Genomic DNA, 26,424 nt, shown 5'->3' on the forward strand with positions numbered 1-26,424 from the left:
AACGTGCGCCGAAATCTCGTACACACGGGCGTTTTTGCTTTTCACCTTCACCAGAAAAGAGGCCGCCGCGGCCGGGAATCCAACCCGCGACCTCGTGCTCAGCAGCGCAACGCCTTAGCCACTTGTCTTTGGCATGGCTCATGAACAGGCTGAAAAGTTGGCTCTGGCTCCAAAAAAAGCAACGATATTACTGCAGAAGGTTCATGATATTTGTTTTATTATAAAATTGAACTTCCAGAAATATTAATTTGTCACTGCTTATGTAGAAGCTTCATGCACGATGAACTAGAAAAAAATGTTGTCCTTTCTTGTTGACTTTGGCTTCGAGACAAAAAAGAACCCATATGGCTAGCTAAGCCAAGTAGGCGAGGAACGTCGCTAGCGGCCTCTAGTATATATTAGTATGAAACTCTATGGTTTCCTCGTAGCTCCTAGATGTGTTAATGCACAGTGAAGAAAGCAAATCAAAGAAAGTAACGCCCGCTCACGCAAGCGTTATCTTTGTTGCTGCGATGAGGGAATACGGTGCAGGGAGCTATATTTCTTAATTTTTTATTTCGTGCTGAGCGCCCAAAGCACGATGGAAATACGACGGTCCTTCCATATCAAGGTTGGTCATGAACTCTCGCAACTTGTTCGCACTGCGCATACGCGGCCCATCGCCAGGGGGCGCGACATGTGTACTGAAAGCCACGCTAGGGTCCCTAGAAATTGTGCTAGTCTGCCGTCCGCGCGCTTTCTCTATGGGAAGGCGTGTCCGCGCCGCTGATGCACGCACAGCGCTGCGCAGAGGGCGCTGCGAGCAATCGGAGCGCCCGAGCGGCCGGAGCAAGAGAGGCCGCAGGCCGGCCTGTGCCGCGCGCTATACTGCCGCTCTGCCGCGGAACGCGAGCGCGCATCGGGGTTTGTCGGCCACTTAGAGCGGTGAAATGGAATGGTACGAGGTACATCAGCTCACAATTGAAGGTACGATAGTACTATAAGACCTTTTAGTTTCACGCCCCGAGTTTTTCGCGAATTGGGCTACGGAGCCTCTTTGCGGCCGTTGAATTTCGCGAGTGAGACCGAAGGATGAAACCGCAGCAACCAGCGCAGCCGTTTCACTACCACCGCTTGGACCATTATTAAAGTAAAGCTTTCTATGTCTCACTGATGGCCTATGTCGCCTTGAAAAAGCACTGCGGGAAAGCCAACTGTCTCTGACGACGGTGATGTTTGTGAGTAAAGTGAGAGGGAAAAAAAAAACGCTTCCCGTGATCAGAATCGAAGCTGGCTCCATCGCGTTTTGAAGCCGACGTCTATCTCAATGCGCAATTCCAACATGGTCAAAGCAATTTGGATTTGGAGAGGAGTGCATGGACGTGCACATGTAATTTGTACATTTGTACATTTGTACATTTTTTGTACATTACTACGAAAGGGGCACAGACCCCGTCAAGCCTTCTTTCTCTGGCTTTTTGTCTGTGCCCCTGGTATCTGTGTTGTTGTTGATACCAAATAAAGGTGACTTGACTAATTAGTCAGAAAAATTATCCACTCCTCCACTCCGCAACGATGGTTGAACACGAAGCTTTCTTCGCGTGAAATCAAACGGCAAAGGGTCGATTTCAAATCCGGCGCGATCATAAGTCCAAAATGCGTGCGAGTCAAAGTGAAAGCTCAATGAGTCAAAGTCAAAACTCAGACGACAAGGAAGCGCTCACAAGAAAGCTTCGCGTTCAACCACCAATGTTCAGACAGTGAGATCCCGTTCAAAAAGAACTCCCTGCGGCACCAGAAGCTGTGTTTGTTCCGCATCGAAACTACCGGGTCATTCCCGAACGTCATTGACGGTGACAAGCACGCAGCCGGCTGGTAGGCTGACAAGAAGAAAAGTGAAAGCTTGAGTAAAATGCTGTGCCAGCAAAAACTTGTTCCTATATACTTTGGGCAGAGTGCGGGGGGAGGGGGGATAAAGCAAGGTATATATGGTCATGACAGTATAAATAAACCTCAATATTTTTACTCCTTGGTTTCAAACAGCCACGATTATATGATTGGCCATAACACAAATATTCTCCCGTTTTGCTTTCCCCGCGTGCGTCTCGCACTGATTCTCTCCGAGTGTGTGGGTGATCAAAAAGAACCTGTGTAATGACTTGCAAGCGAAGTTACTGATTTGCAGCCGGGTTTTATTAAAAATCAGTTTCACGTACCCAATGCTGACGAATGTTTCAGATCGTGGTATTCACGAAAATTACAGGCACGCAGAAGAGGTTTGATAGTACCCAAAGTTTTGAAAATTTCGAGGTAAGCGGAGTGTTGGGTTAAGCGAAATGCGAAAAATGTATGGCCAGATCACTGGAATAAGAGCTAGTGCTGGTAACAAACGCCCCAATGCACAGGGACGCTTCCGGAATACAGGCAAAAATAATTTGCAGAAAAAACAATTTTTTTTTAGGTATTGCGGAAAAAGAACTGCGTGATGCTCGCCTGTTTCGCGTTCGCATCTGGTCCCAAAAAAGTGTTCTCGAGCTTCTCAATGCCCCATCAACTGTTGGTCGCCAACGCTATATTCTATCTTGGCTGTGAAGCAGGCAAAGCATATGTTTTTCTTGTTCCTGCCGTTTTTGGGACTTTTTGAGACACGTCGTCGTCCACATGACCAGAAGCGTCTTCCCCACCTATATCAACGATGTAGGCGCTGGACAGCACTCCGCTAACGGGACATCGGCCGCGCACAGTGCGTACCCCGTGCAAATTTGCCGTTCGCGACGGTGTTCGTCGCGTAATGGGAGCTAAGCTTTAACCGAGAGCTTATCAGCTGCCTGCAGCGGATGTTGCATTGCGTCCTATTGTCAACATTTCGAGATATCCGTGATCCCCGAAAAGACGTTTCGAGACAAAGGGTGGAAAATGTCGCCTATGGCAGGTATATGCACGGCAAAAAAAAGGTTTCGACTTAACCGATATTTCGAGATATCCGAGTTCGAGTTATGGAGAAATCACTGTATCTGATGACTGAAGGTGATAAAACTTCGTATGCATGTGCACACGTCTTGTTTTTTTATTCGGCATTTACATTTAACAGATTCCCAGCTGACTGGACGTAACTGAGGGGGCCACGAAGACGTGCGCTTAAGGGCCTCCAGATCAACGATGCGAAAGGTCAGGAGGCACCGGTTCGAGCTGCTTTATTTACATACACGTACAGGGGACAACATCTCGGGAAACTTGCAAAGAAAGACGGTTCCAAAGAGCCATAGAAAAAAGCGGAGCGCCGCCACACACCACACACATTTTTACGCGCTGACTAATCCATCAGTTAACAACGGCGGGTTGTTTGCTGAGCTTTGCTAGCTGAAGTCCCGCATGATATTTCCAAGCTGGAAAACGATGCCTTGCCGGCAGTGTTCCCGAAGCCCCCGAGTATGTGTCGAAATCGGTTCGACACATACTCGGGGGCTAGCATAGCGACACGATTCCGCGGTTTTTACAAGGCTCGATCCTTCATAATACGCGAAAACGTACTCCTGTCACTTCACGCTCCGGTTAAAACACTTCGTACTGGTAAGAACCAACTTATTTGGCTAATATGGTTTGTCGACAGAAACGGATAGGGTTCGAAAAGGGGCAGTTAAAATGGGCTTAACCCGCCCAGAAATAGGGCAGAACTACGAAGGCAGCAGCGGCACGGCAGAGCGCCGTCCGCCGCTGCCCATCGCGCCGGCCGGCCACCGCGCTCCGATTGACTGCAGCGCCGCCGCTGCATGCATCACGGAGGAGCCCCCTTCGCGGCCGGCGGACAATTTCTAGGGACCCTAGCCACGCGCTCCGTTGTTCGTATTTCAGTTTATCACGATAGTGCTTAAGCTACGTGTGTGAATGCGGGGGTGAGTGGCCCCGCTTATTTGGAGTGCCGCGTAGTTCCAAAGTTCGTGGAAAAGCAGCAGGCACAAATCGCGTAGTTTTTCACCGTGAAATGAATCCTTGAGCGTTGAGTTCACCATCACTGATGTCAAGCATATTGGTTTCGTTTCTCCTTCATTCACGCGGGCCTTCACTAGAAAGCTGCGTGTAACGAAAAATTGCAAATATTTCTCAACTTCGTTACATCCAGTTTTAACTAATTGTTTCGTTCTGTTTTCTTTCTTTTTCCGGCTTGTAAAGATAGTTTGTGTTGATGTTGCTATAATGCTCTCCTGTGTTTGGGGGCGTGAACTTCTGTCGAGTTGTGGATCTCTGACAGCTTTTACTTCCTCCAACGCCGTGTACTTTGTTCCAGATGAAAATAAAGACAAACAAACAAGTGTAGGAGAATGCGCAGGAGTATGTGCCCCAGTGTGCATTGCGTCGCGGAAGTTCCGTGCTTCTACGGGCCTTAGGTTTCTTATTAAACGCGAAAAGTGACCGTAGTCTTCGTCGGCGTCAACGCGAATGCTTCAAAAAGGGCTACCGCTGTAACGAGAAGATAAACGTGCGGGATTCGAACCCGGGTCGTCCGAGCCGCAGCCAAGTACGCTGACCACAGCGCTAACACGGCACCCTGCCGGAATTGAACAGCTAGCGACCGCGGACATTCAACATCTTTTGTGGACTTGCCGTGGCCTCCAGAGTTCCCGACAGCAGGTATTAAATTGTGTGAGACTCAACCCTGGCTGGCCGCCCGACGCCGGCTCTTTGAGCCGTATCACCGGTGGCTTTTGGACTTCCTCAGTGAGAACTACCTGTTTCCGTTCATTTAGGCTGTGTTCCAATTCGTAGACCACGTTGTAGACAGCTTACGGAGGAGTCTAATTAGACATCTAAAGGAGGAAATATTGGAACGGCGCAGCCGTTAGCAACGCAGACGACAACCGCGTAGCAGACATGTTGAGTAACGCAGGTTTCGTAATTAATATTACCGTTATTAGAACAAACATTACGTAATTAAAAATTAAACAAAAGCATCCTCATCACTAGTAAATTATACTAAATGTTTTAACAAAAGAATCAGTGCTTTTGCCACAACATTAATACGCAAAAAGGCGTCGCTGCCGTCATTTGATAATTTGGAAAGGAAAGTAGCCTGCATCGTTTCTGACTTCTATGCTGTCTCCTCGAAGCAGTCTTTGGAACGGGGTTAACATGGCGGACTGTCCGCGAAGACGACCACAAATCCGTCTAATGGGTACATTGGAACGCACTCTCATTTGTCCCCACCGTTTCGTGCTGCAGAGCAAACTCTCAGAATAAAAAAAAAAAAAGAAAAAAAACAAAAACAGAACCAGCCTGATGATGCCGCTGTGTCGGGTGCACGTAGCGGCACGTGCGTAGAACGGCTGCACTGTTGAGGTGGGGCCAGTTTGCCTGTGTAAGGTGTGATTGACGTCAAAATGCGAAAAAAAAAAATTGGCTCCAATCCACACTGTTAAGGTGGTTGGAAAGCAAAGCTGTGGATGACCCCCACAACAATTCCACATCCGACGTCACTTGAACTCACACACGTGGCTCTAGAGAGAGCGAAACCAGAGATTCTGCCAGCCGCTACCTGGGATTCGCGGGGGCGCCGTCCCGAACGCAGCAGCGTCAGCCACGGCCGGGCTCGATGCCGCCGCTGTAGCCCGGCCGTGCGTCAGAAGAAAGAAAACGGAGAGGAGCGTGTTCCGAAGGATGATGTGCTAACTCGATGTGCTTAATAACACCACCGCGCGACACAAAGCGCAGACACCGAAACTATCCGGCATGTGAGCTTGGTGATTCCCATTCATACATATTTAAACTAAATAGTTTCGTATGTTTGAGAATTGCGAGAAAGCTGACGGAACTTTTATAATCGCTATTTATCGCAACCAGTTGCTCCATTCGTCTTTTGTAAAACCTGTTAAAACAACCGAATTGGTATTTAGTAGTTTACAAAACGCAGTCACATTCGTGACAAACAGTGCACAAAAGGTGGCGTTTATCTAGCGGCCAGATGTCTGTGAGTGGTATCTGCATTTTGTTTTTCCGCTCTGCAAACCAATCCTTAACATATAACGTAAGCGGGCAAAGGACGCGAAGCTGCGCCAAAACCGACCTTACACCGTTGCTAAAGCAGACGACAAAGCCGCCGACGGAAGGGTCCCGCCGAGGCGCCCGCCGGGCTGAGCACGGGGAACGCGCCCTATCATAGCCCAGCCATCCGTGCTCCGTGAGTGAAAAGCGCCCTCCGCCTCCCCAGCCGCGTTGGGAATTTCCTGTCCCGCACGCCGCGAAAAAACCGTTGTCTGGTATAGAGTTAGAAATCTTTGCTCTAAAAAGGACCCGCACGGACGATACAGCCGTAAAAAAATCTGTGGTAACCGCCAGGGTGGCAGGGTCCAGGGTTGCCAGGACGCATTCGTTTGCTGTGGTGCGGGAAAGGGACAGCGGTTGACTAGTGTCTACAAAAAAAAAGTTAAATTATGAAGGTTTAGGGGAATCATTCAACGAATAGGAATGACTTGGAACGTGCGTTTGCTGCACACCAAGTTTTACCACTTTCGCGGCCTCTTTAGATGGTAGTGCCAATTATAAAACATTCTGCACGCTTCCCACCACTGGGCATGACATCTCAAGCTCCCGTAAACTACTCTAAACCGATGGCGTTGTTTGAAGGCGTTAACGCTATTAATATGATATGGGGTGCATGATATTAAAAAAGAGCAAGGCAGATTTCTATTTCTTCCAAAAATAGCGCTTTACGGTGGTGTATCTGAGTGACTGAATTATTGAGACCTATTCTAGACGTTGCCAAATAACAGTCGCCCGCCTAAAAGTTTGTTTTGTTTCTGTTTGTTCAGTTTGTCTCAATGGCAGAAATGCAATGAAAGGTGGTATAAGGCACCCTTCGTGGAAAGCAAGGCATCAGAACGGCCCGAAAAAATATAAAATCACCAATAGTCAAAGTAGCCAGAAACTAGCGAAGTCGCCACACCGAAATTTTTGTCGCCGCGATTCTCGAAACGTCGCCAGCTTGGCGATAAATCGCCCAACCTGGCAACCCTGCTCGCCCTCAAAACGCGTAAGGAGGGTTTAGTCATATAGATAATATACTGACTGGTTTAGTGACCGAGGAGTTGTTCGCTGTGCTACAGCACCTAGCCCTCGCCATGGTTTCCCGTGGAGCGTCAGTGTTTGCTTGTTGCTGTCAATTCCCGTCAGATTTGGCGGCCTCCTTACGCTGCTTCGCCGGCGCGATCGGCGGCTGCCTGACTGGCCTTCTGTGCCGTTCCTACGCTTGCAGTGAGCAGCTCCATCACACCGGCTTCGCCTCTCTGCTAATAATAGCGCCGCAAATACGGGACTGATGAAGAAGAACCGAACGCATTTCGTCCCTAATGTTGTTCCTGGACTGCTGAGCAGCCAACGGTCGTCCGTCTTCAAGCTGGCCGCAATTATTCGGTCGGAACGCGATCACTCTTCCATCCCGGAAAATCGCCTCCTCGCACAGCTCATCCGTACACATTGCATGCGTTTGCACGCCTTCCGAGAACTCCTCCGGTTCCTCGTCGACCTTGGGCCGCCTCACCCCGTCGTTTGTCAATGGTGCCTCGACCTTGGCGAAGCTGCGAATGTAAAAGCCTTCGAAATGACTTAATGAACGGAGTAACAAGTAACAATCAGTTTAATGTTTGCCCACCGAAAGGTCAGTCCGTTAGCCGTGGCCACAGTGAGGCACGACCAGCTCTGTGGGAAGCATAGCGGGAAGTATCTTGTTTGGCTTGTATTACACCGTCGCCCTCATCAGCGGGTTTGTTCAGCATGTACTGCATGTACGCCGGCCCACCTACGCGCAAGCCACGTGCGCCCGCATTTCCCGTCTTGCCGTTGATTCGAAAAAAAGCTTGAGTCTATATTCTAGAAACTCGTTACGAATTCACGCGCATTTTTGCGAAGCTTAGGTTGCCTTGTAGCAGCTACTCTAATGAGTGATAAAATAAACCTTGTGATACTTGAAACTGCAAATAGGTCATACGGCATATGGAAGATAAACTGTGCATTTAGATTTCTTTCAACCATTTCATTCGCTTTGTAGGTGCTTACATTGTGATGTGCGGTTGATAATACATTGTCATATACAGCAGATATCAACATGCTCCTGATTATGGTGATGACGTACATTAATCGCCTCCCTGTCATGACACGAGGCTTCTGTAGACAGCTACTGAAGACTACAGCTATTGAATAATTCCAGTGAATTGAACAGTGAATTGAACAGATATTGAAAAATACTAGTGTCGTGGCGCCGTTTGGTGGCCACTATACCCGTGAGTCCCGAAAATGTAAAATCATGTTTGCAGCGCAGCGCTGTGAGAAGTGTTTGTTATTATTACTGCTGAACAGGGATGTACTTTTTACACAGGTGTATGATTACTCGATTACTCAGTTGAAGATATATTAATCGACAATTTGAAAGTTCATTCTGATCGCTGCTAGTAGTATCGCATCCGGTGTTTAGCCTCTACGGTCTTGATCCTGAATACGAGCTTTAATTTCACAATGAATTATGTGGATTTACGTTACGGGGAGCGACATAGCAGTGTACAAAGTTGTACAGCTTTTGTCAAAATTTTTTAGGCCATGCCAAAAGCGTGTTGGGAACAAAAAATTTAAAGTACAAGCTTACCTCTTGAACGATGCTTAAACGTTTTGTTACAGAAAGTGGAAGCAAGAACATTTCTTTCTTACGGTCAAAAACAAGTTTGGTTGCAGTGAAATGTTAAGACTTTACATTGAGACTTTACACAAACCTTTGACGGGGCCTAGAAAAGTTTGGCAAAGACTGTACCTACGCTTCCGGCGAGTTTGTAGTGAAGGTAGTCTTGCCCATTTGCTTTTATTGCGTGAGCAATTGATCGCCCATGTCCGCAAGAAATTGTGCCGTCGATCCGTAGACAAAGAGCTACAGAAGAACGGAGAGCGACGGCGCGCGTGTGGGGAGAGGGGACGTGGAGCTAAGTTGGCAGCAGTGACTCTGCACTCGCGCATCTGCTAAGGTCCCTGGAGGAACCTATAGCTATTACACAGATCTTATGCGGAGTCCCTAGGGACCTTAACTAGATACTTTAACTATTATAGAGACCGTATGCGAGGTCCCTAGAATAATAGCTATTCTAGGGATATTATCATAATAACTATTCAAGCTATTAGTGACATAAGCTGTTCTCGATACCTCACGCTGGGTCTCTAAATAATACCAATTCTAGGGACCTTATTTCAGGGACATTAGTTGGACCCATGGAGGAAACAAAAGCTTAGGAAGGGCCCCGGCGGTCACCGGCGCATTGGGAAGAGTGTGGAAGAAGTCACGTGTTTTTTTACGCTCATTGGGGATCATGCTTACCGGGTGTCTTAGCAACGGCGCCAAGTCCGGGCCAACGAGGCCCCAGGTCACTGCGCGGCCCAGCCGGCAGACAATCGTCGGCTGGAGGAGACGAAGCAGACGGCAGGGGAGGGAGCGGTTGCGGAGAAGGTAGCGAGTGCGCGCAAAGTACAAGCACAGGGAGGAGACGACCTCAAAAATACCTTCTCCGGCTTCAGTAGAGGTAACGTCTGGGCCCCTCTGAAGGGTTTCTTTCTTCCATGGCTGTTCTAGAGACCTCATGCTAGGCCCCTACAATAATACCTATTCTAGGGACATTAGCCTTTGTAGGGCCCTTATTTTAGGGACACAAGCTATTCCAGAGCCCTAGGGACCTTAGCAGCTGCCAGCTCGTTGTTCGGGAAACGGAGGCTCTCCACCGTGCGACGTGCAGGTAGCCCAGAGCAAAATGGAGTGCAAAGCGAGTGCATTGGGCTTCTCGACAACAGCGCCTCTGCTAGTGCGAGCAAACAATTTGAAAGTTCATTCTGGTCGCTGCTGTTGGGGAGAACGCTAGCAACGGGTTGTTGGCGAGGGAGCGGGTGGCTCTCACGCTGATTTCGTCTCCTTCTTTGTCGCCCCCCAGGAGGGCAAGCTCCGGGACTCGGTGTCGATGGGCGCCTCGGACGTGCCCCTGGAGGACAAGACGGTGACGGTGCTGTATGGGCCGGACCTGGTGAACGTGAGCGCCATCAGCTTCTGCGGCACGAGCCGCGAGACGGCGCAGCTGTGGACGGACCAGCTTCTGAGCATGGCCTACAATCTGCTGTCGCTGAACGCACCGGCGGCCACGTTCCTGGAGAAGGCGCACACCAAGCTGCTGCTCTGCACGGACCGGGAGGGCCGGCTGCCGGTCAAGTCCGTGCTGCGCATGTTCGCCCAGCACCGCGACGACCGCAAGCGCGTCGAGCGCGCCCTCGAGGCCGTCGGCCTGGCCGCCGGAAAGAACGACACCCTGGCCCCCGAAAGGCTCTGCCTCGACGTCTTCCTGCGCTTCTACCGCCACCTGGTCGGCCGACAGGAGGTGAGCTGGGGGAGGAGACTCTCGCGTTTCGCGCCGCCACTGCTACAGGAGCGACGTCATCGGGACGCAATAGGGGGCATACTAAACTTCGAGTTAGCACTGGTGTGTGCGATCAGACGAAACTGTGGAGGCACCGATATACCAGTAAGTCCTGGATGTCTTACTGCATTTCTACAAGCACACGGTCGGCCGACAGGAGGAGACTGGAATTTCGCGCCACTCCTGCTACAGGAGCAAGGTCATCGGAGACGTAATAGGGGGGATATTAAACTTCACGTTAGCACTCGTGTGATAGTGCGATCAGACGAAACTATGGAGGCATTGCTATACCATTAAGTTATGGATGTATGCTATACCATAACGCTATACTGCTTCACACGTTACTATTTTCCCTCTCTCTCTCCTGAATATTTAGCTTAGTTGTCAGAAGTTTGCGTTAAGATCCCCATCATTGTTGTGGTGAGAAATGAGTTCTTTGAGCGCTTGTATTCTGTCTCCATGGTGTCTTTTAAGCGCCAAGACGCGATCGCGTGGCTCTACTTTGCTTTTCGCTTCTGGCCGCCCAGAGAACAATGGCCGCCGCGGCCACATTAATCCCGCTACCCTGGGCGCAGCCGCACAGCGCCTTAGCCACTGCATCGCCGCGGCAAGTAACGAGGTTATGTTTGCCAGCAGAATGGGTTAACTGCCGGGGCCCTGCTGCAGCGGAATCTGTCCGGAGAAGACCGCAAAAAAACTGTGGTTGATTCCTGTCATAGAAATTGGTAAAACACGAAGTGGAATGGGCAGCAAAATCTGCAGTTGAGCATTATTTACTTGTCAGGGGTTGTCTTGTGGGTGTGCTTGGCGAGCGACGTCTTGCTGCCGGGTCGCTTTGGCAAAGGTGCACTGGCGTCATTTCCGTGACGAATATGACGTGAGTGAAATCTTTGTGTATCCCGGCATAAAATACTTTCGTGTATAACGAAGTATAACGTACTCCGAAGTATAACGTACTCCGCACGAAGACCCGGTGAGCAGGGGTGCACCCTTTACAGGCCGGTTGCTTCGTTGTGCTGGCGTCACTGCCGGGACAGATATCACGTGAGCGAAATATTCGTGAATACCGGAATAAAACACTTCCGGGTTAAAAACATTTAAGAAACCCACAGATGGCTTTTCGCAGTCCGAAAATGACAAACAAAAGACGCCACTGGTGCAAGAGTTGTCCGGGTTCTGTTTCGAAGAGGCCGAGAACCCCCAAGCGTGCTTTACGGCGTGCTCGCGCGTAACGCGGCGAAGGCCACCTAACGAAGCCTGCACTTGGGAAGCTCGCGAAATGCAAACTTCGAGGCGATCGCGCGGCGCAGGGCCAATTTGACGTCAGATGTCGACCACTTTGCTTGCATCTCGTCATGATTTAAGCGCTCTTGGTCTTCCTGGTGGCGCTGACGTGACCCAAACACATTGCAGGAAAGCCAGCTTTACACTACTGGAGGGCACATTATGATGATGATGAAACAGAACAAAAATTAAAGCCGTTCCAGTCAATGTGAAAGCTGTCGGAAGTGCAGAGCAGAGCTGTCTCACTCTTCTCTTGATGAATATCAAATCATGTCATTTCATGCAATTCAGTATGCAATTCAAATTTCCCGCCTTCGCAGTGCTCGCGTGCCCCCTACCTGAAACTGCGCCAGCGGGAGTTCTGTTTGTTTTTGTGCCTGCTTTAAGTTCTTATGCTGGAGTGGTTTTGCGTTATTTCAAACGCGCCATTTTTTTTTCTAGCATGGCTGGAGCCTATCTGTGGCATTTCGAACGCGCCAGTTTCTTGCTTACTACCGTAAAACCCAACCCATCGAGCGTTCGTAACTAAATGAACCTGGGGGCTGCTGGTTATGTACACAGGTTTTGCCTGAAATGTGCCTGCTGTTTTCTTTGTGCTAAACAACGGGGAGATATATGACAAACGGCAGCGGTTCACGAGGTTTGAACGGTTATGACTATTAAAACCGCGTGGTTTTCGAAGACTCAGTGTGACTCGCTGATGACGGTGCATGAGGCTCTACTTGGGTCCGTTATATCGCTGCGACGCCTGATTCCGGCAGGCGCTTGACGTCGACTGTTAGCGAGCGACGACAACAAGACGAGCCCCTAAAGTGTTCTGCACTTAAAAAATGACGCTTCCCATGGTCGGCATCGAACCTAGGTCCCTCGCGTCAGGAAGCCTACGTCTATCTGATTGCGCCATTCCGACACAGTCGAAGCATTTTGGAAGCTGGACTTTGACTCAGGTTATCTGGGGTAAAGCTTTGCGTTTTAACCTTCATCCACTTAAAAAGGGGGCTTTGATTTTTTGGTCTTTGTTTCTAAACAATGCTGAGTTAAAGTTCAGCTCAAAGTATGACAGATTCACATCATTTTGAGTGTTTTCTTCGCGGCAAAAGCAAGGTCAAAATTTTACGTTTTGAAGGTTTACGCAACAAAGATACACCTAGTCTGTGAGGTGCGGTGTAGCGGAGGGCTCGGGATTAATTTGGACCACCTGGAGATCTTTACCGCGCACTGAACTCTCACCACACAGTTGTTTTTTTTGTTTTTGCTTCCATCAAGAACATGGCTGCTGCAGTGGGGATCGAACTTCGACCTTGGGCACAGCACCACGACGCCTTAGCCACAGAGCCGCCACGGCGGGTCTCTCCAGCAAGAGCGGTTTCCACATGCATAAATTAGAAATGAAGAAGGAAGTTTTGCACGTTGTTTCCCAAGCATTTCTTTTTTCTGATTCAGGGTGTGTCACCCCAAGTGGATCCTGTAGCAGCAGATCGACCTTTGTGTGTTTGCAGTACCGCGTGTGATTTTCTGCCAAGCATGTGGGAATCTTAGGTGGCTTTGTGCATTGCTCATCGCAGCGCTAAATGGGTCAGTCATACATGGGTACGAAACTGCTTGAATAAATGTCTTCCCAAGTGAAGCCACCTCCGAAGGAGCTCAACTGCCATGCGGCTGGCAACACTGTTTAAGTGTTGGCAGGGAATTCTGTCTGAATTTCTGAATGGTTTTCATTCCTCTTACTCCCTCAGCAAGCTCCACAAATTTGCAGTTTTATTTTGGTGGCATAACGAATCATCTCGGATGAAACAGGCTTTTAGCATTTTGCATTTTCATAATTTCTGGTCAATTAAAAGACGGTGTTTTTTCCTAGTCGTCAGAATCGGCGAACTAGGCAGTTTATCCCAGTGATACAAACCAACATTTCTTTTAGCTTCTGCTGTCAACGTGAGCTTTTCCAGTGGGGCTGTTATAGGCTAAGTACTAACGAGACCAGCGTGCGCCCTCATGGTGCGTAGAAAAAAGTCGTGTTGACAAAGCTCTATCTTGCAGCAAAGCCAACTTTTTGGTGAATGCTGCATTGCTGTCAATCGAATGTATGCATCTTGGTAAAAAAATTGTGCTACATTTCACCTACTTTTCTTGATTACGCCGTGCACATGGAGGTTCTGCATGTTGTGGGATTCCTTCCTGCTGTCAATGCATGGGCCTTTACGGGAGGGAAATGGCCATCCTTGAATAAACTCTAATCCTTGCACGTTTGCTCAGCTAGTCGGCTAGGAATCGTGGTCAACTGCAAAAGACAAACAAAGGTGTTTTGTTGTTTCTTCACTGAATATTCTGCTGGGCCTCTGTCCCAGGTGGACGCCATCTTTGAGCGCCTGTGTGGTGGCTCCAAGAAGAAAGCGATGACGGTGGACCAACTGGTGGACTTCCTCAACAAGGAACAGAGGGACCCGAGACTCAACGAAATACTCTACCCGTACGCAAACCCGGCCAGGGCCAGAGACCTCATTGGTGCGTGCAGCGCAGGCGTTTCCGCTCGCTTGTGTCGTAGTGCAGGGGCTGATCTGCACGCCATCACTGTTAGTTTCCAGGAGCTATACACTTTTGACGAGTCGTATTATAAAGTGTAGGAGAGGCACTACATATCCTCACATAGCCAAAGATGACGCCGGAACCAAGGAGCCAAGTTTATTTGCGTGAACTTGTGCTCCTCAAAGATCTTGAAGAATACATGAGCGTTGAAGAAGCAGTCAACAGAGTGATGTGTGCAGATGATCGCCGGTGAATGGAATGCGGCAGAGTTTGCCCTGTGAACGTTTATCTAGAGCGCTGATGTTTCTGATAACATCGATTTAGATGGGAACATTTAGGAACAGTCTGGGAAACTGATGTGAAGCGAAAATGCTTTCTTATCAAATAAGGTTTTCTTAAACGCGTGCATGGATTCACAAACAGATGAAATAGCTGGGAACAACCAAGTGTGGGTAACAACACACAAGTAAACAAAACAGTTAGAAGGCAAGGTTTGTGGCATTAAAATCTTCTGACCACATCTTGGGTACACTCATGGTTTCAGGTAGGAAGACCAGTTCCCGGGATGGCACCCTGGTGGAGCAAAACTGTTGAGCTCCATGTGGAGTCCAACTTTGCAGCAACGAAAGCAATATATGTGACATTTGTTACAAAAGGAGGCACCTAAATTGCTGGGTATAGAAAAGCCCAGCACAAAGTATGCACAATGGAGGGGAACAAATGAGCACATATAGTATTCATCACCAAAGATACACTAGGTTTATACATCGTTTTTTTCGTTTCTAGAGCTCACCCCTGCTTACAGCCAAAACCTCAGAGCACATATATTTAATACCGGCGCTACACTAGGCGTATACACCGGATTTCCATTTGTATAGCCCACCCTTACGTATAGCCCCCACCTCAGAACACATATGTTCATGGCCTGTGCAACATTAGGAATATACGTCGTTGTTTTGTGGGGATAATTCGCCACTATGTATAACCTACACCTTGTGCTGGGCCCATTAAAAAAACCATATCCCGATGTATTTTCTGCTGTGTGCAAAATTTCAGTCGAGGTTTTGGAAACACTTTGGAGGAAGCATGCTAGTTTGATAGCCTTTTTAGCCACATAGTGAGCGAAGTTATTTCAATGCAAACAGTAGAAGTGCTATTGAAATGCAGATGTCCCACTAAATTTCAAACTAGGCTTGTTCTATTGGAAGTTCTCCATTCCAGTTTTATAGTTCTCTAGAATGGGTCGGCAACTTTTTTAGGTGGAGGGCCGAGTTGCATGGAGCCAATATGGCGGAGAGCCAAGTGGCAAATTGGGAGCCAAGGGGTGGAGAGGCTTTGCAGGCAAACAGAAAAAAATCACAAGGTAGCAAATTGGGCGAGTTGGATAGCATTCATGGTGGTCAGCGCGAACGGAAACAACAGACAAAAAAGAGAATAGACGACACAGGCGCTGTGTCGTCTATTTTTTTTGTGTATTGTTTCCGTTCGGGCTGACCACCATGAATGCTATCCAACTCGCCCAATTTGCTACCTTGTTACAGTTCATTACTAGTTCAACGGGCTCTTTTACATGTGTTAACCTCGACTTTACTAATCCTGCCGTACGGTCTTCGATCATCGCTGTGTGCGATTGCCGAGCACGCGTGGCATCTTGGTACAAAAAACAGCGCCTGTGTCGTCTATTCTCTTCTTTGTGTGTTGTTTCCGTTCGCGCTGACCACCACGAAAGAAAAAAGTCCGCGAATTGACAATAATATTTGGCAATAATTGTCAACAATTTAATTAGGTGGGATACTGCCAACTGGATGCGGTCAATTATCTGTTCTTGTCTCTTGTCTAACCCCTTTGAGGTCAAAACTGGCGTGTTGGCCTTCAGATAGGAAGTGATACTGCCCCGCGGGTCGCATGCAACTCGCGGGCCACAGGTTGCCCAACTCCTATAACATTCTCCGTAGCAGTTGTGAAACAATTAAGAGCACTTTATTAGAGAATTTTTCGTGGCTTTCTGTGCGAAAGGAAGTGGTTCTGCCACATTTTATAGGCCAGTCTTGTCACTGTTACGTTAGTACGTTTGCATAAATTAACTGTTTCTAAACCTTTCATGGCCGAGTTTTTTATGACTGGTTCTCACTCCCCCCTACTGGTTCCCTTCGCCATGTCCGTTTAATTGAAATTTTATGCCAGTAATTGCACTACAATGTTTTGCAGTACATGTAACCCTTCAATTAGGAACTACCTTATCCAATAAAAAGGTTGTGCGAATTACAAACAAATGAACAATAAGCTAATTACAAAAATAATTACTTGTCCAGGTATTTAAAAAATTCTTCAGCAGGATAGCTTTCCAAACAAACGCTCCGCAAAAGTGACAATTAACTGGCAACTAACGTGTAGATTGTGAGATCCCCGTCGCTGCGTTTCTTGCGTCTTACTCATTGCAGCCGGCAGAGCTGTGCAGTTCGGACAAGATAAGATGAAGCGACACAGATGAAAAAAACATGCGTTCCATCTGTTGTCTAAAATTTAATAGACATGATCAATGTGATTATGTGAATTTTCGATGCTACATGCCCCCAATAGCTTTCTTTGTCTCAGGAGCAGCAGGCAGTTTGGTAAAGGGGCAACATGAATACATGCTAGGCCATGGCATTGAAAGGGTTAAATGCTGTGCTAAGGCCTAGTTTTCTACGGGGTTGCTAGTCAGACTTTTGAGTCACGAGTGCTCTTTCTTCTTCCTGCTGCACAACACAGCCCAGTACGAGCCGAACAAGAGCTACGTGTCCAAGGGGCTGTTCTCGGTGGACGGCTTTCTGCGCTACCTGATGGGCGCCGACAACCCCATCGTGTCCCCCGAGAAGTTCGACCTCAGCATGGACATGGACCAGCCCCTGAACCACTACTTCATCAACTCCTCTCACAACACCTACCTCACCGGCCACCAGCTCACAGGTGGGACTTCTTTGCGACCATGCGTATGTACTGCAGTCTGGAGGACGACCCGGAGTTCGGAACACAGAAAGATCACCAACTGCGGGAAGCCAAGGCTCGTAGTATGCTAGGCAGTGGGAACGGAGCCCGCGCAGAGGATATTGCCCGTGGTTAGAGTAAACTCCCATGCTTGGGCACTTGTCCACTCCTGCGTCATCTGCTTGAACAGACAATGCTTCTCAAGACTGCTCTCTTCTGCTCAGTTTTGTCGGCGCATTTATGGAGCTTTAGTGGCCCTTCATGCTTAGTATACAAGACTTTGCGGGAACGGCCGCTAGGGGAGTGTACGTAACAGCTGACTGCAAAAGTCCTACTGGAATGGGGAAATGGAACACTGAAAATTTATGTAGATCTTGTAATTTTCTCTCTCAGTGCATGTGGATTAAATGCGCGTGCGAAGCCACGGCACTACTCTTGGTATGAACTACTTCAAAATTGGAGTTCTTCAGTGCACACCAGTTGCAAAACTGGGCGAAGTGAGGAACCACAAAACACAGACGCTGACAAACAACTGAGTGCTTTATTGCAGCAGGAAAGGATAGTTGTTCGTCAGCAGCTGTGTTTTGTGGTTCCTCACTTGGTTCAGTATTTGGCACTGTTTTTCTTTCGTAGTACGATGTACCAGCCGGCCCTTGAGCGAACCCTTCTGCTTGAGAATGCAGGCTTGATCAAGCACCCCGACTTCCTTGTAGCCGAGGGGTAAGTGCATTGGCACGGGGGAAACAAAGCGACGTTGGCCAAACATCTGCTTAATAGCACAATTTGATAAATAAAGCTTACTTTTGAAATTATGAACCATTAAATTATGTAATTATGTTTCCACAGTTTCTCTTTTACGACTTATGGCAGCAGCTGCCAGCACTGGAGTACTACTTGAACTTTTTGTCGGCAGATGGCAGGCTAGTAAAGTTGCCCCATGTTTACCCCCAGTGGGGGTCCAACTATCGACTGTTTTTTGGTACGCGGGGCCTGTGGTGAGTTTTGCAACTGGTGTTTATTGAGCAATTGTCGTGGAAAGTGTTGCGCACATCTCGTCTGGGCCATTGTCCTCTCTGCGCTGTCGCAACCTCTCAGCGGCAGCAGCAAGTGCAAAGACCGCCCTTGTCGCAGGCAAGTCGTCGGTGGAGATGTACCGCCAGTGCCTGCTGGCGGGCTGCCGCTGCATCGAGCTCGACTGCTGGACGGGCCGCAACTCGGACGAAGAGCCCATCGTGACGCACGGCTACACCGTCGTCACTGAGATCCTGCTGCGCGAGGTGATCGAGGCGATCGCCGAGAGCGCCTTCAAGACCTCCGACTTCCCCGTGGTGCTATCCTTCGAGAACCACTGCTCGCCCAAGCAGCAGGCCAAGATGGCCACCTACTGTCGCAAGCTGTTCGGAGACATGCTGGTCACCGAGCCCCTCAGCTCCCACCCGCTGCGCGGAGGCCAGCCCCTGCCCTCGCCCAAGCAGCTGCTGCGCAAGATCATCATCAAGAACAAGAAGAAGCACCACCACGCCCGACACCACCCCCCTGGGGGGCCCAAGCTGCCGGCCTCCTCGGCCGCGGCCACGGCTATGGCTGCGGCTACGGCCGCAGCAGCCGCGCCCGTCGAGGAGGAGGAGGACGAGGCCTCGTCGCCGCTCGACGCGGCCACTGCCGGGGGTCCCGTGGACGCCGGAGAGGTGCGTTCTGGCTTTTTGGATATTCGCACACCTGTGGGTAAAAAACTGGCACAGCTTCCACAAAGTCCCGCATGGCTTGAACCGCAGCGAAGCTCCAGGATTTCTTTCCACGGGAGCACTGAAGGGCACATCACCACGTACAAGTTTGAACTTAATTATTTACATGTTCCGTTGTCACTTTTCACTGTGCTAGTAGTGGTCATCATCATATGCATCGATATCATCGTGTTCCTCTGCCAAGCACTACGTGCGCAGTAGCGCTGGACGACAGCTGGGGCGGAGCGGTGACGCGTGCGGAGTCGCGTCGAGGTTCTTCGGAACAGCTGGTGCGCCAGCTGTGGCATGGTTGGTTGCCAGGCAATGTGAGGTGCTTCTCAAGGTTTCTGCTGGTTTCTTTTTTGCTAAAGCCACTGTCAAGCCGGGACGCTCAGCGGTTGCCGCAAGGCATGCGCTCACAAACGCTCAGCATTTTTTGGTATTTAACACATTACACACCATACATTATGGTCAGCTACAACAGGTTCACTGTTAAGTAAATAGTGAAGGACGTAGACACTGTTTTAGAGTGGGTCATTGGGCAAGATGAGCGCCATCACTAATAGTGTTCATTGAAGCTTCACAATCAATGGTACAATAAATTAAATTATTCAGTGAACGACACAGCCGTCAGAAAAAATTCTGAATCAAGACAACACACAGGCTGGCAAGTCGTTAATATTGATTAGGAACAGTAGTGGACTTAGTACGCTACCCTTGGGTACTCCATAAGTGACATTTTTTGAAAGAATATGACCATTTGTTAGCGGATGTGACCTTGAGAGCTCCCAGAGCGCAAGTGTGGCAGTTGTGACGTCACACCAGATGATCCACTGCGGAGAGGCGTCACTGCTGCTGTACCACGTGACTAGGTTAGGCTTAAAGTCTGCTTTGCCGGCACTTGGCCGCTCATTGTCGCCATGGATTGCACGTCGCTGCCACAGCGTGAGTCAAGTGGGGCAGGTGGGACCTAACTTCCTTAAAACAAGGTGTGCGTAGGCTTTGCAGTACCAAGCCAAACATAGGTACCTTTTGCTCAGGGTACCTATGTTTACAAGTGCTTAAACCTGACCCTTTTTATGTTGATTTTTTTAGATTTCGGAATTGGCAAGTTGGTTCATTTTGAACATTAAAGAAATAGCGGGAGAAAGACGGCAGTAAAAAAAGGACGAGGCAGATTCAAGAGTATGTTTCAGGAGAAGAATAAAAAAAAGATGAAAACAAGCGACTGAAATTTTAGGTAGCGTTGTGAGCTCAAATTAGTCTGAAATTTTGTGTTGTCTTTTTCTGGGGCGATATATGCTGGTAGATTATTCTTTTTCACTGTGGCACGTGGAATGAAGGACTGAGTGGAAGCAGGTGAGTGGCAACTTGCTCGTGTGGCTTTTGCTGGAACGGTGGCAGTGTGGAAAAACCAAGGCCATGGTTTAAAACATTCATTGTGAATTTGATATTCGTGCACCTTTTAAGTAACAAGCAGTTAGATAAGGACATACACTCTGTTCTAGAGCGGTTCATTAGCCAAGATGAGCACACATGCATCAAAGCTTTACAGTCACTGTCAGAAGAAATTATGTGTAAATTTCACAGGCATCAGTGAAAATTCTTATTCAGGACAAGAGACAGGTCATTAATATAGAGATTAGAATCAGCAGTGCTCGTGGTATGCTACCCTGGGGTGTGCCGGGAGTGACGTGTTCGAAGGTAAATAAACAACGGTCAGCAGCTCTGAACTGTACCCGAGTTGAGAGAGAGAGAATAGCCTCGCTGCCTGAGGGGCACTGGTTGGGACACCGAGAAGGGGCTGGGAGAATCACTTCAATCACTGGGTGGAGAACATTTTCAAGTTCGTGGTTCCATGGAGATGATGTGGTAGCTCGTAATGTAACATTTTGTCATTGGCAAAAGATTTTCCCTCTCAGACTTCTGTATCCGGAAGGAAAGAAAATGTTACGCTGAATATTAAGCCTAGACAGTTTGGTTAGAATACGGTGATGAGGAATACGGTTGAAAGCTTCTGAAAATGCAAAGAAAATAGCATTGCCCTGCTATCCGCCATCCAGAGATGAATGTATGCAATGAATGAATCAACCCGGTCAGCTGTGCGTCACATGAGTACCGTATCCTTTGCGAAAATCGTCTGTATTTAAGGGTAATGTTAAGGTTGCCCAGTTATTCAGTGAGGGATGTGTTTATAGTAGATGTTCTAGAGTTAGCATGTAATGGGTTAAAACTACCGTTTAGTGGTGAAAAGCACTCTCCAGATTGCAAAATGGAATTAATTTTTCAATTTGATTACATAGTACGCATACAGGATGTAACCTTTTGATAAGGACAGTGACAAGACAGCAGACAGGGTGAAAAAAATGCTTGCTGATGTATTTTTCACATTTTCTTATTAAAACTGCAGTGTGATGACAAGCAGTAGAAATTTGAGTCAACTTTGTAGTGGGAAAATACCTGCATCGCTGATTATACTCATTTCAGAAAAGAAATTAGCTTTGAGGATTGACATGACTTGCTTGCACAGGGGTACCGATTATATGAATGTACCCTTTTATAACGTGTTCACAGTTGGGCATAAAAATGATGTTATTGCCGTCTACAAGGATAATATGAGGATGATCACCAGGATCAAGAACACACCAAAATTTTTGAGGGGTGTAGCCGATAAGTCATGTTTGAAAGAAATGACATTAGCTTGATGTGAGCTGTTAGAGATACAGTTGAACCCCTTTATAAGAGACACGTACCGGGGAGCAGTTTCTGTCTCTTATATGAGATGTCTCTTATAAGCAGGGTACCATGTTTTTTCACTTACTGATCAACCCCTATTTCAATGCAGGCACTATATGACTAAAATAAGCTCAAAAGAACACTAAAACATGCTGCAAAAGATTCATTCTAGGTAATTTATGTTTGGCCCCACGAATTTATGAAACGGTTCTGAATCTTTGTTTGCTTCATGACTATATTTACCCTGTTTTTTACAACCAATTCTACGAGCTTTTTTTCCTTTCCTTGTTTGTGGAAGATGAATCGTAGATGTTGAGTTCACAGGCCTGATGAATAGCCAGAGCGCACAGCTTCTTCCGCTGTGTGCTCAGGCTATTCATTACGCTTCCAGGATTCAACATCTGCGATGCTTCTTGATTGGGAGCTACGCGAGTGGGAGAGCCCGCATGTGCGATTGCGCTCCATCCAATGGATGGCAGTAAGCTTCAACCACTTCTGTAAGTTGCATTTCCATTGGCAGGGCTTCTCATCGTCATTTCATAGCTGACTGAACCACTGTGTGTTTGCTGAAGTTATAATAAATAGCAACTGCAGGCGTCTGTCGTCCACCAGTGTTTCCAGAATGGAAGCAACTGCAATTAGTGACTGGTGGCACTGCATCTGAAGTTAAAATGTCTGTTACAAGCGAGAATATTGGTTAAACTTCAAGGATGACTTGTCCCTTATAACCAATCTTCTACATCCGATGTCTGTTATAAAAGAGGTCAATTTAATGAGAAAGATAGGGCAGCCAACCATGTGGGTGAATAGTGTCTCTTATACCCATTTGTCTCTTACATCCATGTCTCTTATAACGAGGTTCAACTGTACATCCGATCACATTTTTAAGTGTAGCCAGTAGCCTAAAAACTTTGCTTTTTCTCTTCTCATTGACACTAATCAGTCCATAAATTCTCCTGAACAGTGAGGCAGTGCAGGATAAGGCTGGAATGCCCAGCATTTCCCCTCGCACGCCTCCCCTCTAAGGGCTTCGCTCGCGGCTGCTGCATTTTTGATGCCCCACGGGTTTTGACGTCAGCAGCTGGCACACCGCTAGTCCGGCCTCTGTGAACGCATTGCGCAAACACCTCACCTATGTGTCGACTGGGATCTATTCCATTCATTATGCACGCATGAATTCTGCATGACGTTCTTGTCCAGAGTGCTAGCTTACAGCTGGGCGGCAGAAAAAAGAACAAAAAGTACTGCGAGGACACTCAAGCAGTTCTTATGATGTGCGGATTGCGAAAGTGTTCGTGTCTTATTGAGTACCTGCGCACGGTTCGCTCCGACTCATGTTTGCCATTACTCGTGCATGGGGACCGCTAAAGTCACTAAATAAGCTCTTAGAGTGCCACCACTGAGGCATGCAAGTGAGCAACGGCGGCCGTCCTGGCATTTATCACTGTTGCGAGATGGCCACTTGTACGGCCTCGCCGCTAAGTCTGGCCGGATCGTTTGTAGACAGCACTGCCGAGGACACCGCAGAACAGCCTCTTCAGACGTGTTTCTGCAGCGGATGTGCTGCGAAGGGTGGCATCTTTGGTTCACGTTCCGAACGTGCAGCCACAGAGCAGGGAGGGCAAGCTGTTGACCGACTGAGAATGCAGAAGCAACAAGATGGTGGCACCCTTGAAGTGTCACAGTGTGAACGAAACTTATTTTTAGGGACACCAGTGACCACTGACCAGAGACGTGTGTGAGCCGCATTGCTGAGTTCACCTTTATTTCGATCCAGCAGTTGAGAGGTTTGTTGTTGCTGCTCTCTGGGCTCATGTTGGCGCATTTGGCCTTTGTTCGTGAATTTCCGTGGCTGTGTAGGTTGCAGCTGCGGTTTCGTGCACCTTTGTTTCCAAGGCTTGTACCATGGGGCCTTCTTGCGTTTTATTAATGATGCACGAGCTGTTGAATGCACGGCAGCCCAGTAGAACTTATTGGCCATGTTTCTCAGGCAGTGGGTTTCTCACTCGATGAGCTACTTAATCCTGCAGCCAAGCTTCTCAGCTTGCCTTTATGTGTTAGAAGCTTAGTGCAAGCTCTGGCTAAGCAATACTGCCAAATAGTAGCTACTGTCAGGGAACTAAATAAAGTCTGTTGTGTTGAAGCAAAATAAGAATGCTGCTTTCTTTGTCATCAGGGTGTCTTGAACTTGCTGCTGTGGGATATATGTCTATATACGAAATGGCGCCATTCCAGCATAAAGCCGTGAAAGTGCAAAATCGGTGAGAATGCAACTTATAAAAGTGCTGAAGCATACACTTGGCAACCTGCCGCGGTGGCTCAGTGGCTAAGGCATCGTGCTGCTCAGCGCAAGGACGTTGCGGCTTCAATTGTAGGCTGCGGCGGCCGCTTTTCTGGAGGAGGCCAAAAGCAGATTTGCAAAAGCAGAAAAGCAAATGCAGAAAAGCAAAAGCCCGTGTGTACGAGATTTCGGCGCACGTAAAGATCCCCAGGTGGTCAAAATTAATCTGGAGCCCTCCACTATGGTGCGCTTCATCGCCGACGTTGCGTAGGCTCGTTAAAACCCTACAATCAATCAATCAATCGATTGATTGTGGGGTTTGACACCCTGAAGCAACGCCTGGTCTCTGCCCGAGGCACACCATATACGAGAGCTACTGATCGGTTTTGAGCACCTGGGGATCTTTAACGTGCGGGAAAGTCTCGTACGGACGGGCGTTTTTGCTTTTCGCCTCCTCTAAGAAATCGGCCACCGCGGTCTGCAATGTCCTTGGGCTCAGCAGCACAATGAGCCACCCTGGCAGGGTGTGCTTACGAAAGGCACAGGAGATGTTTACCTTTGCCTGGCGAAATGTGCGTGCTTAGAGGAAACACAGCTGAGCGAGACGCTGCTTTGTTCCTTCACTGTCTCCCAATGAATGCCATTTTGCGCCACACTGGGCGTCTCCTCTTCTGAAGTCTTTCTTGGACCCCTTAAACTGGGGAACGGTGGTCTGCCCGTTCCTCGATGCGGCCTTGTGGCCAAAAGTTGAAACAGTTCACAAAAAGAATATAATGGGCAGAACCATTCTGCACATGTAATACTGCTGGCACAAGTTGCACATGTTCCCACTTCCTAGTGCAAGGCGAATTTCAGGCACACACGAGGCAAACTGTAGGTACATAACCGGCGGGCCAGGCATTAATTGTTATCGTTTACTAATAATTATGATATTGTAATATGAATATTATAATTAGTTATAATAACATTGTAATAACATTATTATTATTGAGAGGGCCTGAAGAGACAGGTGCAGGAGGACGTTTATTGGGAAGCGTCGCAACTGCCGCGGACTCGGAAACAGCCTCCGATGATGATGATATTCTCAAGAGGAGGGTTGGTAGGATGGTGATGAGGATGATTGTGAAAGGAAGAAGATGAAGCACAGGATGGTGCCCACAATATACGAGCCGGTCACTGTAAATACGACGCGATGCTCAGAACATGCTCACATTATTATTATTATTATTGTTATTATTATTATTATTTCCGACCAGTTTTAATTCTATTTTCATTGCCCTATTTTCGTTTATGTTGCTCGCCTTTGTTACTGTTCCTACTCATATATATCTATATCTGCCCGTCTGTATTGTCAAATTTTTATGACACTGTGTTTTATCGTTTCGCGATTGTTCAAACTTTAGTGTGCCGAAATCATTGATTTTGTTAAATGACCTTTATTCTTCATTATAGTTTTTTTTCTTCGCTTGTATTTTGTTGTTCTTCTCACGTGTGGATGTATTTGTGTCGTCGTCTGTCTTTTTCTTAAGTGCGCCAGCACAAAGGCTACGGCTGTACCTGGGCACTATAATAAAGAGATTGATTGATTGATTGATTGATTGATCATCATTATTATTATTATGTTAAGAGTAGCGATTCGGTTCATTTTTACAATAACAAGGCAAAAAAGCAACATGCTAAAAATGGCACAGAAGGTCTCCAGCTCATGCGAGGTAAAAGGAAGCTCGGAAAAAAAAGAGCAAAACTCCTGCTTGTTATGTTCTAGGCAGGACAAGAAACAAAAAGAAAATATACGCAAAGATGCACGCTGCACTGATGGCCCATGAGCATTATGAAGGTGGTAAAATTGAATTGCATTGAACAGGCCTCCACTTAATTCGTCGCGAAAGGAGTGAGAGGGCAGAGAACGGTTACACGGTAGGGGAAGACATTTGAGGCAGTAAGGCAAGCAGATACGTGGCTCATTTTTTTCACTCTATCGTACTGTCACCCTTCCGCCGCGAATGTACTCTGGGCAACGTGTCCTGAATGACCTCCCGCTCCCCTCTTTTCGCACCCAGGTGAATGGGGAGGCCAAGGGCATTGGCTCGGAGGCTGAAGAGTGGGAGTCCGACTCTGGCACTGAGGAAGAAGAGGTCCCCGACCGGTCCGCCGAAGACCAGAATGAAGTGAGTGCCCGTATGGTGGAGCCTGGGCTGCTTCTTTCTTCACCTTTTGTGACTCGTGCAAGGATGAAAGGAGGTGGCGTGAGCGCAGGAAAAGCCTCACTTGTGCTCAGCTCATTCATCATCGCCATCATAATCGTCATCATCAAATTTACTTCCAGTTTACATCAAAATGCGAACTTCGGAATGGAAGGCATCTAAAGGGTGTTCAAACACCTGACGGAGGCCAGTCCTCTTTCAAAGACAGAGCAAGTTTTATGAACTGGAAAACTTTCTAGGAATTCTCGCCTGTGCTCTGCTTTCTTGCAATGGTTGCCCTCAGTGTATGCAGATTGCCT

General features: G+C 48.0%; 1 protein-coding gene across 1 annotated transcript in view; it reads left to right on the forward strand.

The window, feature by feature from the left end:
* Positions 1 to 26,424, forward strand: part of Plc21c (Phospholipase C at 21C) — a 494,941-nt gene that overhangs the window by 401,409 nt on the left and 67,108 nt on the right. The window contains exons 4-8 of the mRNA XM_077694702.1: positions 9,930 to 10,367; positions 14,036 to 14,192; positions 16,965 to 17,162; positions 18,312 to 18,868; positions 25,982 to 26,089. Of these exons, the coding sequence (XP_077550828.1) occupies positions 9,930 to 10,367; positions 14,036 to 14,192; positions 16,965 to 17,162; positions 18,312 to 18,868; positions 25,982 to 26,089 (1,458 nt within the window). The remainder of the gene's footprint in view (positions 1 to 9,929; positions 10,368 to 14,035; positions 14,193 to 16,964; positions 17,163 to 18,311; positions 18,869 to 25,981; positions 26,090 to 26,424) is intronic.

This window comes from Haemaphysalis longicornis, unplaced genomic scaffold (assembly GCF_048455015.1).
Source record: "Haemaphysalis longicornis isolate Haplotype H1 unplaced genomic scaffold, Haemaphysalis longicornis Haplotype H1 scaffold_13, whole genome shotgun sequence".
NCBI classification, from domain to species: Eukaryota; Metazoa; Arthropoda; class Arachnida; order Ixodida; family Ixodidae; genus Haemaphysalis; species Haemaphysalis longicornis.